Genomic DNA, 20,709 nt, shown 5'->3' with positions numbered 1-20,709 from the left:
CTGAAGGTCTGATTGGATGATCTAGAAAAATATCTTAACATGTTGAGTCTGCTGAACGCAGCCAATGTTATGCATCACATCATTGTTCGAGTGATGATCGAAAAGAAAGTTCGTGTCTAAAAAAGAAAGTAAACTGTTGTTTTAACTTTTGTTTAAGAAATATTATCCGAAAACAAAATGGGGTACCAGCTTTAATGACTTTTCTCTCTATATTCCTTATAAATATATTTTTATAATCTAGAACAATAAAAATATATTCGTAAAAAAGAAAAATATGGATGATTTTAAAAAGATTAAAATTTTATACAAAAATCTATATCAAAATTCGTATATCAAAAACTGTAATAATTCTACAGATAATTTTATACCTGCGTCATGCAGATACAAGGAAAAGCGTGCAACCTGCTTTTTTCACTTGGCCTTTTGCATAAGCTTTGCCCGTGAGCCAGATTATATCAGACATTATTATATCAGAGATTATATTTTCTTATATATATATACAATGTGTCTATTTATAATATGTACGTGTTGTTACTATGAGTATAGTTTGTATGTGTATGTATAGTTCATATGTGTATGTATAGGTAGTGCAGTAGAGTGTCGCTTCACTTTTCAGTATTAACCATGCCCAAAATTTTGCATGGAAGTTTTAGATCAAAATGTATCCGAAAGGAACTAGAGGGAATACTTATCGTTCTGCCAGACACATAAAAGAAACTTTTGTGGCAATTAGTTCATCGATAAAACAAAAAATATACAGACAAAGGGCAGAGTGCGACGTCCAAAAAATGGAATATTACAGGTAAAAAGGCATTGTCTTTGCTACAATCCCACTACATTATTATCAGATTATTGAATTTTTGATCGTTTTTGATGAAATCTCAACTATAGTCATTTGTAGATAATATAAACAAGACGTGACATTTCAAGACTCAGGGAACCGTGGACTTAGTTTTAAAGTTGTTATTTCATCGATGTATAAGACAAGAAATTAACTCTAGGCCTTTACATAATTCCATGTACGACATGTGACAACCAACTAGTGACATCCATTGTCGCCTAAACGATTTATACGCAGAACAGGCTTTAATGTTTCACAAACAAAACACTATCTTATCAGCACTCAACAGGAAAGAGTATATTTAGTTACTGTGTGCTGTTTAGTTCTTTTCACTGCTCTCCTACAGAGTTGTACGTTATTGCAACGTATTTACAACACAATGTCTGTAAGTGCGTGATATTCACAATATTCACTCGAATATTCATCACACAAGTATAGTTAAATAACCAAATAGATATTGAACTAACGGAGTCTTCATTCACATTCTCTAATCATAGATATTACATGTAAAATTAAACACAATATAAAGTAAGAGAAACTCATATGGCTCTATTGAAAAATGTGATCAAGTGAAAGTATAAATTGAGCTATATGTATATCACACTTGTAGATGTCAATCATGCTGTGATACAATTGTACGTCACATGACATTTTGATTTTAAAGTTACTAGTCATTATGCACAATAACAATTATATACTAAGAAATCTGTATCAAAATTTATATTGAAATATTTATTTTTCAATATAAAAAATGCAATTTTAATAAATAAATCTTTATGAATAAATCTCTGCAAATCATCATTAATCCTCTTTTATTCTTCATAATTTCCAATAAGAATGAGAATTGTAGACATATACAAACTAAAATAAATAATTTAATACGAACAATATCAAAATGAATTAAACTGCACTTTTTATTCTTTTAACGAGTAAAACGTAGAAAAAAAAACTCAAATTTTATATTTGATTTTGTTACAATTTTTTTCTTAAATACACACATATTCATTAAGCACAAGAAATACAAATTTATTAGAAAAACCGCAATATATATAATTTTTATACTCAATGTTACTTTTATTATTTAAATAAGAAACAAAATAAATATGTCCAAAGCAAAGTTGTAGTCTTGAGAAGGGATTGTATAAATATTCGCGAGCAAAACATATACTAATGTAAAACTAAATAAATTACAAAATAAATTTCAAAATCATTTATAATATTATATTATTATTATAATTGCAGAGATTATCGTATACCTACAGAGGTCTCATTGTTCCCGTGTTAACTCCTTTTAACAATGATGGGTAATTATTCTTGTATCCATAAATTCTAATAACTGATATTAAACTGAATTATGTAATGACCTCTCTTCTCTGATATTTATTAATAGATCTCTTAATTTGGACATTATACCACAATATGCAACATATTTAGCAAAGAATGGAATCAAAGGTATACTTGGTAAGTTATCTTTAAAATAAATTTTAATTATTAAATTAAAATTATTAAATTTCTGCCAAAAAATTTTTTACATAAAAATGATTTCAAAAGACTTTGAAAATATATAATAATTATTTTGAATTGAAATAGTACTTTGTTGCATATTTATCACATCTTTTTGCAGTTAATGGCACAAGTGGTGAAGGAATGTCAATGTCTGTTGTTGAAAGAAAACTTATTACCGAAACCTGGGTAAAGGCAGTGAAAGAAACAAAGCAACACCTGATGATTCAAGTAGGAGGCGCACCTCTTCCTGATGTTATCGAACTTGTAGGTGTAATTATTAATATATGAAGAAAATAACGTTCATTCCATTTCCGCGATTAAATAACAGAAGGAAAACAATTCATAGGCGAAACACGCAAGTAGTCTGTCAGTGGATTCTATACTCTGCTTACCAGAATTGTACTTCAAGCCTACTACCCCTAAACAATTGATCGAATACTTGGAAATAATAGGCAAGGCAGCACCAAAGACACCGTTACTGTATTACCATATTCCTATGCTGACTAATGTTAACAGTAAGCCTTTCAATATTTTAATTTTAATATGCATATGATATTCAACAACTGACATAATTGGTAAGATTGATATTTCTTTATATTGCATCATAAAGATTATGTATAAATATTTTGTAGTACACATGGGACAATTTCTTGAATCAGTTGGTGACAAAATACCTTCGTTCGTTGGTATAAAATTCACTAGCGCCAACTTAGAGGAAGGAGCACAAGCACTACATGCTGATAATAGGAAATATACTATTTTTCTTGGCAATGATCAGGTAATAAAACAAAAATTAGCTCATAAGGTTTGGCGTAAAGGCCAGGGCTTTTTGAATAAAAAATAAATTAGAAATAAGTAGTAAATGAATGCTAAATTGAATATCAATTAGTTACTGGTTATATAGATTTTTTATTTACTACCCATCTGTGTTTTATTGTTCCACTGTAATGGAAAGATATATGATCTATTCTGATTTTTTAGTTAATAAACGCCGCATGTGCATTAGGAATGAATTCCTTTATAGTAACCAGTGGAAACATGTTTCCGGAGCTTATACTGAATCTTCTTACTGTTTGCAAGAATGGAGATATGTTAAAAAGCAAGGATATGCAAGAGAAACTTTCAAGCGCGGTGGTTGCTGTAATTAAGCATGGTAAGTATCATTTTTGCATCTGATGAAATACATTATTGTGAAAATTAATTATTTGTAGGTAATTGGGTGGAGACAATGAAAGTGGCAATGACTCTTCTTACTGATATTGATACAGGACTACCTCGTGCACCACTTAAACCTATTTCTACTGAAGCTGTAACAATTATGATAAAAGATTTAACGAACTTAGGATATCAGCCAAAAGTAAAACATTGTTAAGAATATTTCTTCATTTCTAAATTGTTCAATTTACCCTATAACTAAAATGAACGAAATGTCAATTGTGAATAATATATTGCATTGTATTTTGTTTACTACTTTATAATTATATGTATAATAATTATTGTGTATAAAAAATTAACATGAAATTATATAAAAAGTATAATATGAAATTGTATAAAAATTTTATAAATTTATGTAATTTAACAATTTCAATTTATTTTTTTGTCCTTTTTTTGTATTTCCACCATAATAACGGTAGATTTTAGCAAATATTAGGAAAAATTCAATAGTGACAAATCTTACCAAGAATATACATATTTTTAGAAATAAGGTGCGCGGCCGATATTAGTTATCAAACCGCCCACCTTAACCTTCCACCTCTTCGGGTATCCCGCCAGGAGTTATCAGACTGATGGAATATGTTCAACGTCGTCGCGACGACGACGACGTTGCAACCCCACCTCCCAAATTCTATATGTCGACCGTGTACATGCAATCACCATACATATGCTGTTTTATTTAGAATGGCTTTTAATGCGCGTGAGATTAACCCAAGTGTCTCGAATACCCCGCGTCTTGCCGCGTCCTTCCATCCTATTCCCTTTCGCTCCTTCGCGCTCCGGTTTTCGCAACCATGTCGTAGCCACAGTTTGTCCGGAAGAAAAGACGAGGATAATACTGATCTATCCGATCTGAACACGATCTTAACCACTTGATCGTAAATTCAATGAAAAACGGGGAAAATGCACTTACCGGTCGTAATCTCGTTTCGCTCGCCCCTCCTCCTCACTCCATCCTTTCGTCCACTCGTCTCTTTTCCTGCTCGCTCGTACGTGAATACCGGATAAAACGTAATGATCACCGTGTCAGCGATACAGGCTATTTTGTTGTATAGAAATAATATTTGTCTCTTAAATTCTCAGCATCCGGGAATGAATCCAGTAACGGGATTCAGCAATTTGAATACAATACGCGGTGATCCGTCACTGACTGTGTGATTGCGAAAATATACATCGAGAACAATATTGCGATTCTCGAAATATCGAAACGATCAAAGCAAGACCAACTTTGATTGGCCGGTCAAACCTCGAAAAGCATGTCGCTCGCGACTATTGGCACACCTGACGAAGGGAGCGTCGAGCGCGGGCACAAGAACTTCAAATTTTTCCTATCAACAGTTTTCGCGTGACTGATCTGTCGCACTATACCGACTATAATTTACGCGAATACAATGAGGACGAGGCGCAAATGTAGGGATCGAATTGTAGGGACAAACAAACAGTAGATACGAACACAAATTGACTCACCGTTCGCCGCTCCGTCCAACTCCGTCTTGGCCGCATTTCTCGAACATTCGAGATCCAAGATCCTCCACACGACGATCCTCCTCCTCTCGATTCACACTCAGCACGAACGCGCGACACTTCGTTGTCGACATTCCCGGTACTCACGCCCGTCGAAAACTTGAGACACAAGGCAACGGAGAAGATGCGAAACACGTACGATTGAACGCGACACGACTTCGCACCATGCATCGTATCCGATACGACGAATGTTAACACAAATGCTCGACACTTCACTTTACTGTCGACGCTCTACGGTACTCTCGAAACATTCACTCATGTCAAAAACTCGTACGGGACGACGAGGATGCGAGTTGAAATGCGCCGCAACGCGACCTGACCTTCCGCCATGCTCCCTAACCGACCGACTGCCGCTACTGCGTAGCATCGGCGGTAGTGGCGCAGCGGCGCGCAGGCGCGGCCTCGCGCCAGTCACGCTGCTACGCAGTGGCAGCAGCAATCGTTCGGTTCGGGAACACGGTGAAAGTCAGGGTGCGTCGCAACGCGTTTCAACTCGTATCTTCGTCGTCCCATACGAGTTTTTAAGCGAACGAATGTTTCGAGATTGCCGTAGAATGTCGACCGTGAAGTGTCGTTGTATCGCATAATATCGCATACGATGCATTGTGCGAAGTCGTGTCGCGTTCAATCGTGTTTCGTATCTTCTCCGTTGCCTTTTATCTCGAGTTAATACGTTTAATTGAGTACCGAGAGTGTCAAAAACGAAGAGTCGTGCGTTCATGTGTGAATCAAGTGTGAATCAAGAGGAGGAGGATCGATCGTCGTGTGGAGGATCTTGGATCTCGAATGTTCGAGAGGTGTGACCGAGACGGAGCTGGACGGAGCGATTAGCGGCGAACGGTGAGTCAATTTAAATTCGTATTTAGTGTTTATTCGTTCCTACAATTTGATATTCGCGCCTCGTCCTCACTGCGTTTGCCCATCGGTACAGTGCGACAAATCAATCAGTCGCACGAAGGTTGTTAGGATACGAAAAATTTAAAGTTCGTAAACACGCTCTCGGCGCTCCTTTTGTCAGGTATGCCAACAGTCTCATGTGACGACGTGCTTTAAGCTAGTTTAACCAGTACAATTGACATCGTAGTGTATATCCACGTTGTAGAGATGGCGTTGTATCAGCTAAATCGTGGGCATGGTCACTTTTCTTTTCTATCTTTCTATTTTCTCGTAAAATATGGTAAAATATATCTTATCTAGTTTTTTTTTGTTCGTACTTTTATCTTACAAAAGTATGTGATCTATTAAATCAATTTAAAAATTAATTTATTCTGTAATGCGATCGGTATTTAGGATCTTCTTAATCCCATGGAAATATTTAAATAAAATGCCGTAAATGCTGTAATTAATATTTTAAATGTTCCAAATATTCGAGATAACATAACGTGGAACAATCTGAGAATAAAAATCGCTATGTATAATCATATTGATCATAGTATTGCCATCATATTTTTAATTAATTAATCGAAGAAATTTGTAAAACAAGAAATTCTTGATGAAAAACTTCTTTATCATCCCTTCCATTCCAACTTGCAATGACTCGGGCGAACTAGTTCCATGTCCGATCTGTGCCCTGTGCACTTTCCAACCTTAAAAAAATGGCAGCCACGAGTGTGGAGTGTAACGATTTTTTAGAATTTCAGGTATTTCTGAAAGCAGGATTTACATTACACTCGGGTGTTCGCACAGCGCGTTATACGAGTATAATAAATATGTACACATTTAACAATGCTTAAGTCAGCTTAAAGTAAGATATTAAAATTTATAATTGATACCGGTTAATGGTTATCATTTTATATTTTTATTATACAAAAATAGTATTCTACGACACAAAAGAAATTATTTAAGACTTAACGAAGAATTTTATCGTTATTATTAAAGTTACGTCTATTTTCTAGACGTGTTTACACGGACAGCTTATTGAGAGATTAAAAACGTGTGCATTGAGGTTAGCTGAGGGCAATGAAAATATATATGTATATAAAAAATATATATATATAATGTTACAGCTCTGCATTCGTATTATTTTTTGAAATATAATAAATACAATTACATAATTTTATCTAGATATAAGTACAAAAATAATAAAAGCATACAATCTGTATTTTAGGATACGTTAAAAAAGATGCGACAGATAGATGATAAAATAATTTACATGCTGAATACTACAATTCCTACCGAGTCTTTCAAAGGCCAGGTGGATCCTACTACGCAGTGTAAAGACTTGTTCCAACAAATAGAATCTGAGCATAAGCAGAGGACACAAAGAATCACAAGATGCGTAGACATCACCAGGGAGAAGGTGAAGCAGCTGAAAGATATGAAAGAGAAGGATGGTGATGAAAATCCAATGTTAATAAAAAATTTGAGAAATGAACAGACCAAACTGAGACTGCTACAGTCTGAACTCAATATAGAGGAAGTTGTAAAGAAACGTACGGTACAAGTTTATTACGAGAGATGTCGTGGATTCTACAAACCATTGCACATAAACACATAGAACTTCCAAAAAATCTGAAGATATATCGATATATATGATGATTTAAATGCTATTATTTTTGAATTGCTACAGTATAGTTATATATAGTAATTTTGTAAATGACAATATGTTTGTCCCTTAAATCATTGTTATTTTGTGATGATGATGTACAATATATACTGGTTTTCTTACAACCCAAACAGTACATTTTATCCAAGGGACGTTCTCTAGTTGTCTTCAGGAAATCCCTGAAAGATTTTGTGCTGTATGGGAAAAGTTTATATTGTTCAATATATAAGGATAATTGAAAGTACACAAATAATGGAGATTGTATAATATTTAGACATATATATTGTAAAATCAAATTAGTTGTTTACTAATTCTAATGAGAATCAGATATTCGTTACATACAGTATACATAAATTGTAGAACTAAATGTAAATTGGATATTTTTACAATAGATATCTGTACATACATAGAATAATTTTGTTGCTTTGTTACTGCAGTTTTAAGGAACAGCCTTATATATTACAAATACCAATCATTAAAATGGTCAAAACTAAACGTTTATTACTTCAGAAAAATATATGAAAATATTTTAAAGCAATAATATCTTTATAATATCTTTATAATTTGAGCTTCTCAGAAAATTGATCCTAAAGATTTCTACATTTTCTGAGCATTTACAGATCTATTTATTTTTATCTTCTACCACGTTTTTCTGATACCACTCTTGTCTTTGTGTAAGTAAGTTTTCTCCACGTGCAGCAGCTTTTCTTCCAATTATTGCGGCTGTTAAGCAACCAATGAGAGTAAAACCAATCATATATTGACAAGCCTTGATTCGTGCTTTACTTCTTGCAGTAAGCATACAGTTCACTCTGTTCAAGAAAACATTTATTATAGTAAATAATATAAAATAAATCAATCACAAAAAAAATTCATGATACATAAAGTTGTTATAAAGGTATATTAAATATTTCTTATTTAATAAAAAATAACATTAAAAGTTACATTTCTTATAAAATTTTGTGATTGTAAATGTTAACACTATTTTTTTTTTTTTTTAAATTAATTTCGAAATTTTTGTGTTAAATTCCTTTTATGAAGCTAGATGTGTAACATACGTAACATCCTTAGGAACTTCTGCAATGCTCGGATATCGTTTTACCCAAACAAGTACTGTTTTGTCAAAACCAGTTACACGATGCATTTGTGACCCTAAAACAAAACGTGTATAAGAAATTACATTTATGGTTTAAACAGTTTTTTTATTTTATGCATATTGCATGTTTTTTTTACAATTAAATCGCCAAGAAAGAGTATACATGTAAATTAATGTTTTTAAGTAATAGTTCTTGAAAGCAAACTCAACTACATATAAGATTAATCAATTCAGTTATTAAACATTTAGTTCATATAGAATGTAATTATTTTATCTATTTATGTCACTTTTTTTACCTATGACATTTTCAGTTCCCTTAACGGTCTCACTACTTTTTTGTGCAGGAATTTTATTAATTTCTCGTATAATACTGCTACGGTTAAAGCATCGTGTTGTTATATTTAAATGAGCACTACGAGCAAACTGTCTTGACAGCATTCTGTGGAAGAAAATTATTAATATTAATAATTAATAGAACACAAAATTATAAAATTAAACTTATTTTCTATAAAAATATTTTTCAAACTATTCTTGAGACAGATTTTTCAAAATCTAAAGCATTAATGCTTTCATGAAAATTTTTAGATGGATTTAATAATTACAGAAATATTTTATATAAAATAGTAAATAAATAGGTGCAAAAAATATTTAAGAACTTATACAAAAAAATATGTTTGTTTTGAAGAATATTGATTTATCTTAGAAATTATTTTTATCTTGATAAAGAAATTATTTTTAATTTTCAACAAGTAATAAGCATTTAGTTTTGGTCACTTGCAATTATAATCACAATTTTCTGAAACAATGATCAAAAGAAATTTTTTTTCCTTCAAGAGATTTTATTTCAAAAAAATTTTCAAAAAATTACAATTGTTTTTTCTTTTAATCTTTTTCTTCAGATAACAAAAATTTGATGCTGCATAAAAAGTTGCATTATTGATGACATCTTTTTAAAATTTCGCTAAAAAATCCTTTAGAAAGTTGTTGAAAACTTGTTAAAATATCATTAACAAATTTGATTTTGAAATCGTTTATCCTTTTTTTAATCTATGCATCTCTGCATTATACATAATTTAAATAATTATGCATAAAATGCTAACTAATTAATATATTCACTAAATCATATGTGTATGTGTGTGTGTGTGTGTGTGTGTGTGTGTGTGTATATATATATATACTAAAAATTGAACTAGATAAAAAAAGATGCATATAAAATTGAATTTACTCATTAGACAATTATTAAATCTTTACATGATAATAAAGATTTATAAGTCAAACATGAGGTTTGATATTCAGATTAAATAGTTGATACTTTGTGAATGAAACCACTTCATAAAAAATGGGAACATATTGTATCTCGTGATAATGATAATGTGGTAATCGATATAAAGATACAGTATCTATAGTCTCTCCAAATAAAAAATGGTACAGTCATTGTAATAATGATAGTATGCTTTACAATTATTACAATTGTTATAGCCACAATAGGAAATATCTTTCAAAATAAATAAAAGTAATTGACTCTCCATTACAATACAATAAAATAAGCCTTGGATTATAATTCTTACTTTGTAGCTATAATCTTAGTATTTTTGTGTTTTATTTTTTTCTTCTAAATATGCTTAATCATATATCTATCTCACTTTGATGCAGAGAATGTGATACCATTTGTTAGCAGATTCCAGCAGAGTACTATGACAAATTAATTATAATTGCATTTCCATTAAAGTTGGTATTCAGTGTAATCTGCTTATGTCAACAGAAATTGAACAGAATAGAGAATCTGTTATTTTATCATTTGAATAAATTATATTTGAATAAAATATATTTTCAACACTCTATCGCATTACATTTTGTACATTACATTAGCAGTCTACTATTTGCTGGTATTTTGTTGATAAAACTTTATAGCAGAAATTTGCAAAAACTTATTTTTCGACAGATTCGACTATCTTCGATGGTGCAGCATAAAGGTCATCAAAGACATCAAATTTAATGGTAGATTTGCATTTGTAATTTTTGTGCTACATTTTTAGGTTACGCTATGTCAATTAATCGAGAAGTTTGCTGCAAAATTACGACGCAGTGATTACCATAATACACATCCATCTTTTTTAGCTATTCTAATATTACATTAAATATGTCATATGATTTAGTGTCATTCATTTCCTCAGGACTCTTATCGCAAATTGGAGCCACAACGTATGAATATTCCGCCGTATTATCTTACAAAGTTTTTTTTAATACGTATGATATATCTTAAGTAATATGTTGAAAGACACGCACTTTAAATAATTACTATGCCCAGAAATAGTTTGTAGCACAAACAGAAACCACTACACTGTACTGTTCCTAATTCACGTCAACACACTGATGCACACTGACGTGCGGTACTAATGCGTTGCGTTTACGCCTGCTCTTGAACATATATGTATTGACCTTGGCATCGAACAGCGACATACGGATGCTTAAGAAATTTACAAATTTTTTCCCGCAAAAAACGATCAACCCTATTGCAGCTTTTATTCTGGAATCGTGGAAATAAAAAATTATATCATTTTTTCATATGGTAAAACATTTTTTATTAAAAACGCTTTCTATGTGTGAAACAGGTTTATAATCTCATACAGATTCACAAGTCAAACATAAGGTTTGATATATGATGAAGTAGCAAGATATATACTGAATCTAAATCGAAGTTAAAATTAATAACATCACATAGTGATTGCATTACAGCTAAAATATATTATCAAATACATATATTGTATATACATATATATGTAGAGAACAATTATCACAAAAATATCTTATTCCTATATTTATATTGTCTAAATTTATTTGATGTAACAATAAATTTAATACATTATGTAAATTTATTTTTTTTTACAACTTAACATTTATTATATATATATATATATATATATAAAATGTATAATGTGTATGTATGTAAAATGTATATGTGTATGTATGTATATATATATAACATATAATGTACATACACATATCTTAAATGGAATATTATTTTTATCGTATAATGAAGATTATATTTGCATCATCAAAATAATTCAGAAATAAAAAAATGAATACAAAACAATTCGAATACTATCATCATGAGATAATAAATTCATAATACATATAAAAATAATAAATCCAAAATTAAATCAGGAAAAAAGTTCTTATTTCTATTCTGCAAATCATCTGGATATATAAATTGATTATGCGATCATTTCTCCGAGCAATATCGACTAAACGTTATAGATTGTTGTAAACTTATATTAGATCACATTTATACGTTCAGTTCACATTTATACGTTCTTATAAAATTAATAATACATATTTGTTTTATACAATGTTTCCTTCCATTTTACTGTATTATTTTTATTTAATTTTTACACCATGAATTTCTATGTGCAAAAATCTTTCCAAATCAGATTAAAATACATTTCTGCATATCGGGCAGGTGGACTTTTGACTTGTATTGAACCACTTATACTGAAATAAAAAAATATATGTGTACTTTAAATAATAATAATAAAAATATAAAGTATATATAGGTATATATAGATATGTCAATATGTTGAAAAAATTAATAGGGTATGCTTACCAAGCAACGAGTATGAAACTTTTTACGACAAGTGTGACATGACAATTTTGGTAATTGATATGTACTAATATGAAAAATGCTAAAGCATATGTAACACTCTTCGACGCCTGCAAATTTCTTATCTAAATTGCGTTTCCACATTAGAAGACCATCCCAAACAGAACCATTCTATAAAAAAAAAAATTAGAACACATTTCTTAAAAAAAATATATAAAAGTGTATTTTGCACTTACTTGATGCGTAAGAAATTTAGAGAGTTGTGTGTGACTATTTTTTCCCTTTGCTGTACCATCTATCTCTTGACCAGATTCTACCATTACTCTACCTAAGGGATAGTTTGATGGCAATACTATGCTTAATTCCAATTTTGTATCTTCCATTTGATACTCGGCTACTACTTCCCTTGCTGTTGAATGTACTTTTACCTGTAATAACACAAAGAATATATTCAATTTTTAAAAATAAATAAAATTTTTAACTAAAAATTTGTATGTGAACGAAACAGGATTATGAGAAAAAGCATACCTGCATATTTTCAACATTAGCCAACTGTAGCCTGCTATAAAGAAGCTCGTCTTCGCAAAGTTTAGGACTAACATAATGACTTGTAATCTTGTCTACTGTTGCACTCACTCTGCTGTCAATTGTGCTCAGCCATTGTCTAACTAATACTGGTAGACGCCGTAAGCAGTTTGTATATAACCAACATACAATATGATCTAATCTCTCCTCTGTCCAACTTTCTACAATTTTGCAATATAATAAAACGATATATGATATGTAATCAAACTTTACATACGTAAATGTATTATTTTAATAGTACCTTTAAAACGAAAAACTGGAGTGGTGGTAAATAATTCCAGTAGTTTTACAGTTTTATTTTTATTATCTTGTAGAACTTCCATGGGCATTAACTTGAAGATATTATTCAACAAGCAAGGGAAAAGTTCATTTCTAAAATTTATAACAATATTTAGTAAAAAAATATAAAAGTTATTTAAAACATTACAAATAATGTCTTAACATAGGAATTATAGAAATGAATAATACGCATTATAATACACTTACTTCAATATTTCCGCATACTGATATCGTAAATCATTATGAGCCTTTTCGCAGATATCTAATACAATTGCCCATGCTAACAGATATCCTAATGTATATGTGTAAGAATCTGTAAACGGTTGGATTGTACAGCTAATTATATCACACAATCTAAAAAGAAGAAGCAATATTACATTAAAAAATCTAATGTACAATTAAAATTTAATATAAAGCAGAAACTTACTTGAATTCCATCAGCATTGTATTTACAATATTCTGTGTATTTGATAGTACTTCTTCGAATTTTCTAATATTGAGACTGCTCGGCTTAAAGTTATCAGACTCAACAAGAACTTTGTCATGTTGTACAAGTTCCGGTACTATATATTTCAATGTATAATAGGCACCCAATTGAATACTAGGTATGGGAGATTGGAGTAATTTCAAAGACAGTTTTAACATCTTGTTGAAATCAATCATCTCGACCTGTTCGTCACATTTCTTGAATAATATGCTACTGTCAAATGCACAAATTGCCTCTCCCAAATAATTCAGTGGGATAACACATTTCAGAACATCCGTATTCTGATTACATAAATCTGCATAAAATACCCAGGTTTGGATAATGCCGTTATATATGTTACCAGCAATCACATTTTTCCATTCATCCAAGATCTCTGGCGGTAACTCTGGTATTGGCTCCAGTTCATGTTTGTTCATTACAGTTTCAACTGCATAATATAACTGACTAAGTGCTGTCATCAACGTTGTTATTTTAATGTCAGAATAATTATGTTTGGCATTGTTAAGTAACTGTTGCCACTTTGTGAGAGATATCAAGATAACATCCCAGTATGCATGTTTCAACTTCCACGGAACATTTTGAACAACTGTCGTAAGCAATCTCATAACTTCTAGAGGCAAAAGCAATTTATTCCAGGAAATTTCAGAGATATCTTGATCTAAAATTGCAAAAATATCATCAAGACGTAACATAATTTTGTCCACAGTAGTATCATATAGTGCAGGAGGTTGTCTGGAAGAGTCGGATATTATAGATCTTGTAACAATTAATGTATTAATTTCGTTGTATGTTAATAATGTTTCCGGAATATTTTCTGGCCAATCTTTATGCCAATAACAATTTAAGATTTGCATTATTTGCATACGTGTCTCATTGTTACATATGTCTGCATTTTCATTATTGCTGTAATTTTCAAAATATTCCACGGAATTCTCAGTTTTATCTTTCAAGAAAAATTCAGTATGATGTGCATAAATGTATGGTAGCATACATCCATAACTTTTTTGATTTGTTTGTACATGTAACAATACATCACCGAGGATATTTTGTGCAAAATATTTATGCAAGTTGATGAAACTGTTTTTTAGCGAATCACGAAGTTTATCAACGTCATTGTAATGTTTAGTGGATTTATAATGCTTTTTATATATGTCCGCTATACTAACTACATACATGATATTTATCAATATCTCTGTGATTCCTGGCAAATTTGTATCGTTTAATTCAAAATTTTCTTCTTCCGATTCTGAGGATGTATTTGCATTCTCTGAATCAGAGCTTTTTAGTCTCTTATACAAATTGTTAAGCAAATCTGTGACAAACAAAGCCCATGATAAACAATTTGCCGTATTATCCAAAATTATATCGTTATTCGTTATATCAATAGAAATAAGCTGCTGCAAAATCCGTATTTTTGTCTCAACATTTGACATGTATAAATGACCTGTTAACACTTCGCCATATAATGCAAGGGTGGTTGTCTCTCCAATCCATAATTTTATATCTGATGCCGTTAAAAATAACATAATAGTTTGTTCAACGCAATGAGATTTTGTGTCAGTACTGTTAATTACAACTTCTAAAACATCTGTTGCCAAATCTACCAATGTATCCTTAACAGAATCCGCGTGCGCATTATATATTTTGCTCCAGATAATAATTCCGCATCTTTGAATAAGATCGTTAAATTCAAAAGCAGATAATATTTGACTACTTTTTATGAATCCTTCTTTCCAACTAGTGCGTACGATATCAGCAGTTAAATCATCATGCTCACGAGTGCATAATTCAAAAAGTGTTTCCAATATCTGTACAGCACTTGATACAGTTTGCTTATGACTCCATATTAAAGTCATCAATCTCGTAATAAATGAAACAAATTGCACGGAACAAGTGTCATCTCTTCCATTTAGTGAATCACATAGAATTGATACAATCTCATTTGCTCCTTCCTCGTTTATTAACAAATCCCTAATTTCTGAAATTTCAAAAGCTGATAGAATCAGATTCTGATTTCTTTCGAAATACTGTTCATTATCACATGAAGCAATTTCCTTGGCGACATCAATTAACAGTTTGGGTATATTAGCTTGTGTATACCACTTTTTAATTACGCTATCGTTTCTGTTGTGTTCAGAGAGACTGCAATATATGACATTTCTTGTTATTGCAATATTATTTAACCTGATCAATGATTTTAGAACTTTATCCTTTTCTGCATCATTTATATATCTAATAAAGTGAAATATTAATTCAAGAATTTGTTCAGCCATTTCTGATTTTTGCAACAATAAAGGTTTCAAGCTCTTGTCGTAAAATTCAAAAAAGTCATCATCGAATTTAAATGATTTTGAAAACGCAACAAATAATTCTCTACTTGCAAAATGTTTCATAAGTTTATTCAGCTGCCCGATATACTCAATGTACTGGTGATCGTTTATCGATGCATTTATCGAATTAAAATAAATTGTACAGAGCGTATTTACAAATTTGCAAAGTTCTGCATTAAAAATGTTATCTACATAAGCATCGATAACTTTTACCTTTGATTCGTTCGTGATAACCGAATCACTTGGATCGGCAAATTTTACTTTTAATTTCTTACGAGTACGATCTGGTACATTCTTTAAATTTAATAAAAATTCGATGTGAGAATCTTTTGAATCTACAGTATGTGCACTCCCTTTTGATGTATTCATAAATCTGTCGAACAGTAGTGGTAATTCAATCCAGAAGTGTTCCATTAAAGAATCGTACGATTTATACTTGTCATTAGTACGATGTTTGCTCCAGTACCGTATTAGATATGTAATCTCAGTAAAGCAATATTGTTTCATAAAGTTATTATCTGTCATACAAGCTTCTATAAGAGGCATGAGTTGTTCCTTAAGGAGCTGAACGCATAAATCTACATTTTCGGTGTTTACGAGAACTGAATAACGTAAACATTCGATGAAAGATGTTGTTACAGCAAGTGTTTCTGAACGGCTCATTTGCACACTTTTCACAGAGAATCCTTGACGCATATTGTTAAAGAAATTTGTATACAGATTAGTGATATCAATATTAAACTTTGGGAATTGACTGACGAAGGGTAGCAGGTTTGGATAAACAGTGCTGGCGCAGCACTGTCCGCCGGATCGTAAAATGTTCCACAATTTGGGAAGTACAAGTTTGTTAATATTTACGACGAGATACCAATCGTCAATTTTCGTTGTAGCTATTAGCATCGATTCCCACACAGCCGATAAAATAGCCGGTTCAGATTCATCAATACTATTCATAATAGTGGTTACCGTTCTTTTCTTTTCATTTTGCAATAACTTTCCTGCATTTTCCATTATTGATGTCAGCACATTGAAAAAAGCTGTTTTTATTGGCAAAGCATCGTGTTTAGCCAATTTCCAAAACTTCGAACTGCTCAAAATTTTGTTGTGAATTTCTAAGGTTTTATCGATTTCGTCAAGTGGTACTTTCTTGAAATAATAACTGTATGCTTGAAGATTTGCCGTCAGTACTCTCTCATATTTGGCTTCCATTTCTTCATTGGTAAGGGACTTTTGCGTCGATAACGTCTGAGCTGTGTGCACAATTATATTGTTGCTAATGTATAATAAAATTTCGCACTGGCAATGAACGATTGCATTAACCATTTTCCATGGGGGAAATGTGCTGTTGAAAGAGTTGGTAGCAGCTGAAGCCGCTGGAGGATACGTATCGTATTGAGAGGTAAACCAAGTGCCAGCCAATTGTTTCAGATACATCGCTATACGCTTGCCTGCACGCTTGACAACTGCTGCGTGTGCCAACTGTGCAGCTTCTCTCACTCGGTGGTCTATGTCAATGGAGAGAGCACAGTAAAATCTTGGCCAAAACGGTAACATACCTTCTACTGTTAACATTTCTGCATCTTGACACAAAGTTGCAAACTCTTGCAATGCCTATACATACATAAGTTACAAAATTTTATACAAATTTATTAACGTCTAAATCAACAAACAAATGTACATATATTAAGTTATAACATTTATATTACACAAACTCAGTGATGATCAAATCAGCAAACTAATCACCTTGTATTTTGTCGTAGCATCTTTTTTGCTCATCTTTTTTAGTATTATTTGAAAATTGGAATCTACATTATTCATCTCAACTTCATTTAAAGAATACAAGGATAGACCAGGTAGAACAGGAACATATCCTCCATCCTTAACTGCCGAGAATCCAACAAAGTTAGGAGTTGCAGTCCCCAAGAGTTCTGCACTACGGCTGCTATTTGATGGCTGAAAAATGTTAAAGGATTGCACAATCCAATATAAAGAAATACTATTAAGAAAATAATACAAATCATACATAATAAACAAAATGACTATATTAACATTTTGAAAGCTAATTTAAGCAAAATATTGCATTGAATTGACATCAATTGTCAATGTTTTACTGTCTACTGACATAATCACAGAGAATTTCGCAAAAACTAAGTAGAAAGCGAACCTAGTAGAAAGTCATTTTGTAATCACTTAAATGGAATATATCATTCAAATGATGACAAAGTGACAGATTCTACTCTGTTTTCACAGTTAATCCACCATTAGAAACTAGCAGCTTGTTAACAGATTTTATTATATTTCTACTGACATTTTATCAATAAAATTTGTAACATTTTGCAAAATCTTTTTGACATATTTGGCTATCTAGGACAATTTGCTGTTCATCATAATAATTGCTTATGATGACATATGTTTATATTCCTCTCTGTTTTTCAACGTTGTTATTACATATGCGCCTATTTCTTTGTGAAAAAGCATAACATAAAGCAACTATAAAGAATATAACCGACAAAATGCTCATATAATGAAATTATTGCACGCATTAATACTCATAATTGCGCAATTGTGTGCAAGTAATTGATGCTTACCCGTGCATTGTTCTTAGTACGTTGTTTATTTTTACCCATGGTAAAACACTTCGGTAGAACGAGATAAGAACGGTTTAGTGATCAACAAAAATTTCAGGCCTTTTCCGTCCTGGATATGACGACGACGGTGCGGCTCAGATCAGCTCGGATCTGAAAACACTACGTTCGCGTTTCGTTTCGTGTCAGCTGACATAATCTCGACATAACCTCAAATGCATGTCTACACTAGTCTACAGGCGCTGTAGGCGTGTGGCCTGGCCGGCGTGGTTTCGGTGCGGTAGAATACCGGGAACGAAGACCTTGCCTCCAGCGGATTACACGAACATCACGGCCAGATGGGTGTCGGCAACAAGGCCGAGCAGAGGCTGCTGCTGTCTTATTGCTCCTTCACCTGCATTTACCTTTCCGGGATTCTGACGTTGGTCAAGTTCAATGATAATCTGTACAACGTCGGCAAGTACAAGTTCTTACCTGTGCTGATGATCCTAACGTTTGCCGAGGTGATAAAGCTACTGTTTCCTATGCTGCAAGCGGAGGCGCCTACGATAATTAAGATTGAACAGCGGATCTCGTCGAAGGCCAAGAGATCCTGGACGAAGTGTCTGAGGGAGATCTTCAAATTCTCACTTACCGCGCTCGTGCTGTCAATAGTTTACTACGTGATGATTGTGCTGTTCGGCGCGCCCGTACTGACCGACCATGAGGAGACAACAATGCTCGTCGTCACGCTGATCATACTGACTTTTGTGTCCACCAGTTTGCATCTAGGCGTGGACACTGCATTGGACATCCTGACAGGAACCTATTCCCAGAAGGGCAATGTCCTCGCGGATGCTTTGAAGCTCAACATCCAGGCGACGATATTGAGCACTTGGTTGGGCGCTACTGTTATCCCTCTAGATTGGGATCGCCCTTGGCAAGCTTGGCCAATTCCCTGTGTTATAGGTGCATTACTTGGCTATTTGATTGCTCACTTCATCACTATCGTCAAGACGCTTCCCGCGCCAAAACTGCACAGGAAAGTCCATCGATAGTCATGGAAACACTTGTGTAGAAAAAGACATTCCAATTTTTTGAATAATATCAGTTATTGATTAAATGGTATGCTGATTGTTCATCTTACATTTTGATTGTATACTGTATAGTAGGCTATATAGAGATATTTGAGCATTAATATATAACTGCCCATTTTGATATATGTAAATTCATTACATTGTCATTGTCTGTGATGTACGCATGAATTTAAGGAGTAATAATCATGAGAAAATCATGTTTTTTTATATGTAAATCGTAGTAATATTTATAATCTCTATAAATTATAATGTGAGCGATTTATTTTCCTGTTTATCCATTGACATAACTTTGCTGGTATCTTATTTTTACATATACATCTTTTTCTTTCCCATTTTTTATTCAACTTGTCAAAATCTTGCATTTACGAAATAAAGTTATTACTATTACAATTTTGCAGCAAGCAATTTCTGTTGTATTTGAATTGTTTACTAAATTAATTGCCGATTAAAATAATCTGAGTATGATGCAAGTCATTCTTTAATATTGTATGTGAAATTAAAGCCATACACAAATTTTGCAATTAATGATAGTCAGGGAAAGACAAATTGCATTGGTATTCATGTGATGATGTGATGATACTGATACTGTGTTTACATAATGATATTTTATCATGTCATGGTAGGCCTTTCACCTTTTATATCAACTGTGTAAAAACAAGAATAAAATGCAAATGCAAACACTATATTTCGTACAGACAGCTAACACAACAAAAGTCACTTCAAATGCTGCATGTTTTGTTAAATTTTAGGACGATATTCTATTCATAATTTTATATGCTGTGTGATAGGGAGAAACAACTGAAAGATTATTAAAATATATGCATAATATGTATAAAATATACATTAAAAAGTATATACATCAATATATATACTTCAAAATACATAACACAAAAGATTATAAATAAAAACGCGTCATATTTCTATGATCCGCTTGGTAATTTTGTTGTAATATCTAGTAGACTATTTTCAACATTTAATTCTCTGTACATGATTTTTATTAAATTTTAATTACAATTTTTTTAATGGATTTTTGTAGATG

General features: G+C 32.0%; 6 protein-coding genes across 16 annotated transcripts in view; 3 read left to right on the top strand and 3 right to left on the bottom strand.

Annotated features, from left to right (window-relative positions):
• The window catches only part of LOC113003148, a 177,949-nt gene extending 172,468 nt beyond the window's left edge, over positions 1–5,481 (bottom strand). Inside the window, exon 1 of one of the 7 annotated variants that reach the window (XR_005574944.1) lies at positions 5,030–5,481. Coding sequence is in view for 2 of the 7 variants with exons in the window: in XM_026131307.2 (XP_025987092.2) it covers positions 5,030–5,160 (131 nt within the window). In the remaining 5 variants the exon portion in view is untranslated. The other 6 variants (XR_005574945.1, XR_005574943.1, XR_003268283.2 and 3 more) reach the window with 6 other exon arrangements.
• Positions 591–3,834, top strand: LOC105194749 (N-acetylneuraminate lyase). 3 transcript variants are annotated; one of them, XM_039449952.1, is made up of 9 exons: positions 591–802; positions 902–1,226; positions 2,084–2,145; positions 2,232–2,302; positions 2,466–2,611; positions 2,694–2,862; positions 2,980–3,125; positions 3,329–3,500; positions 3,559–3,834. In XM_039449952.1, the coding sequence occupies exons 2-9, from the start codon at positions 1,221–1,223 to the stop codon at positions 3,717–3,719; spliced, it is 933 nt and encodes a 310-aa protein (XP_039305886.1). In that variant the 5' UTR covers positions 591–802; positions 902–1,220; the 3' UTR covers positions 3,720–3,834. The 3 variants fall into 3 exon arrangements, with proteins under 3 accessions (XP_039305886.1, XP_039305894.1, XP_025987091.2); XM_039449960.1 differs by having other exon boundaries at positions 892–1,226; XM_026131306.2 differs by lacking the exon at positions 902–1,226 and having other exon boundaries at positions 594–802; positions 3,559–3,830.
• A 47-nt stretch (positions 5,482–5,528) lies between the features above and the next one.
• Positions 5,529–20,353, top strand: LOC105194748 (phosphatidylinositol-glycan biosynthesis class F protein). The gene is made up of 2 exons (XM_011159827.3): positions 5,529–5,926; positions 18,834–20,353. Exon 2 carries the CDS (start codon positions 18,933–18,935, stop codon positions 19,629–19,631), a length of 699 nt encoding a protein of 232 aa, XP_011158129.1. The 5' UTR covers positions 5,529–5,926; positions 18,834–18,932; the 3' UTR covers positions 19,632–20,353.
• Positions 6,424–8,043, top strand: LOC105194745 (coiled-coil domain-containing protein 58). Of its 3 annotated transcripts, XM_011159821.2 has the most exons (3): positions 6,690–6,830; positions 6,982–7,031; positions 7,194–8,043. In XM_011159821.2, exon 3 carries the CDS (start codon positions 7,209–7,211, stop codon positions 7,581–7,583), a length of 375 nt encoding a protein of 124 aa, XP_011158123.1. In that variant the 5' UTR covers positions 6,690–6,830; positions 6,982–7,031; positions 7,194–7,208; the 3' UTR covers positions 7,584–8,043. The 3 variants fall into 3 exon arrangements, with proteins under 3 accessions (XP_011158122.1, XP_011158125.1, XP_011158123.1); XM_011159820.3 differs by lacking the exon at positions 6,982–7,031 and having other exon boundaries at positions 6,424–6,726; XM_011159823.1 differs by lacking the exon at positions 6,982–7,031 and having other exon boundaries at positions 6,670–6,830.
• Positions 7,894–11,166, bottom strand: LOC105194746 (UPF0389 protein CG9231). The gene is made up of 4 exons (XM_026131279.2): positions 11,014–11,166; positions 9,024–9,166; positions 8,690–8,783; positions 7,894–8,443 (listed from the first exon to the last, which is right to left on the bottom strand). Exons 2-4 carry the CDS (start codon positions 9,163–9,165, stop codon positions 8,254–8,256), a joined length of 426 nt encoding a protein of 141 aa, XP_025987064.1. The 5' UTR covers position 9,166; positions 11,014–11,166; the 3' UTR covers positions 7,894–8,253.
• Positions 12,080–18,840, bottom strand: LOC105194747 (E3 ubiquitin-protein ligase listerin). Its single transcript, XM_011159825.3, has 9 exons — positions 18,598–18,840; positions 17,753–17,962; positions 13,620–17,620; positions 13,400–13,546; positions 13,155–13,285; positions 12,857–13,074; positions 12,565–12,756; positions 12,332–12,499; positions 12,080–12,219 (listed from the first exon to the last, which is right to left on the bottom strand). The coding sequence occupies exons 1-9, from the start codon at positions 18,634–18,636 to the stop codon at positions 12,160–12,162; spliced, it is 5,166 nt and encodes a 1,721-aa protein (XP_011158127.2). The 5' UTR covers positions 18,637–18,840; the 3' UTR covers positions 12,080–12,159.
• Positions 20,354–20,709: the final 356 nt, after the last annotated feature.

Source organism: Solenopsis invicta, chromosome 1 (assembly GCF_016802725.1).
Source record: "Solenopsis invicta isolate M01_SB chromosome 1, UNIL_Sinv_3.0, whole genome shotgun sequence".
Lineage (NCBI taxonomy): Eukaryota > Metazoa > Arthropoda > Insecta > Hymenoptera > Formicidae > Solenopsis > Solenopsis invicta.
The sequence above is the reverse complement of the archived record's forward strand: the minus strand, read 5'-3'. Positions and strand labels throughout refer to the sequence as shown.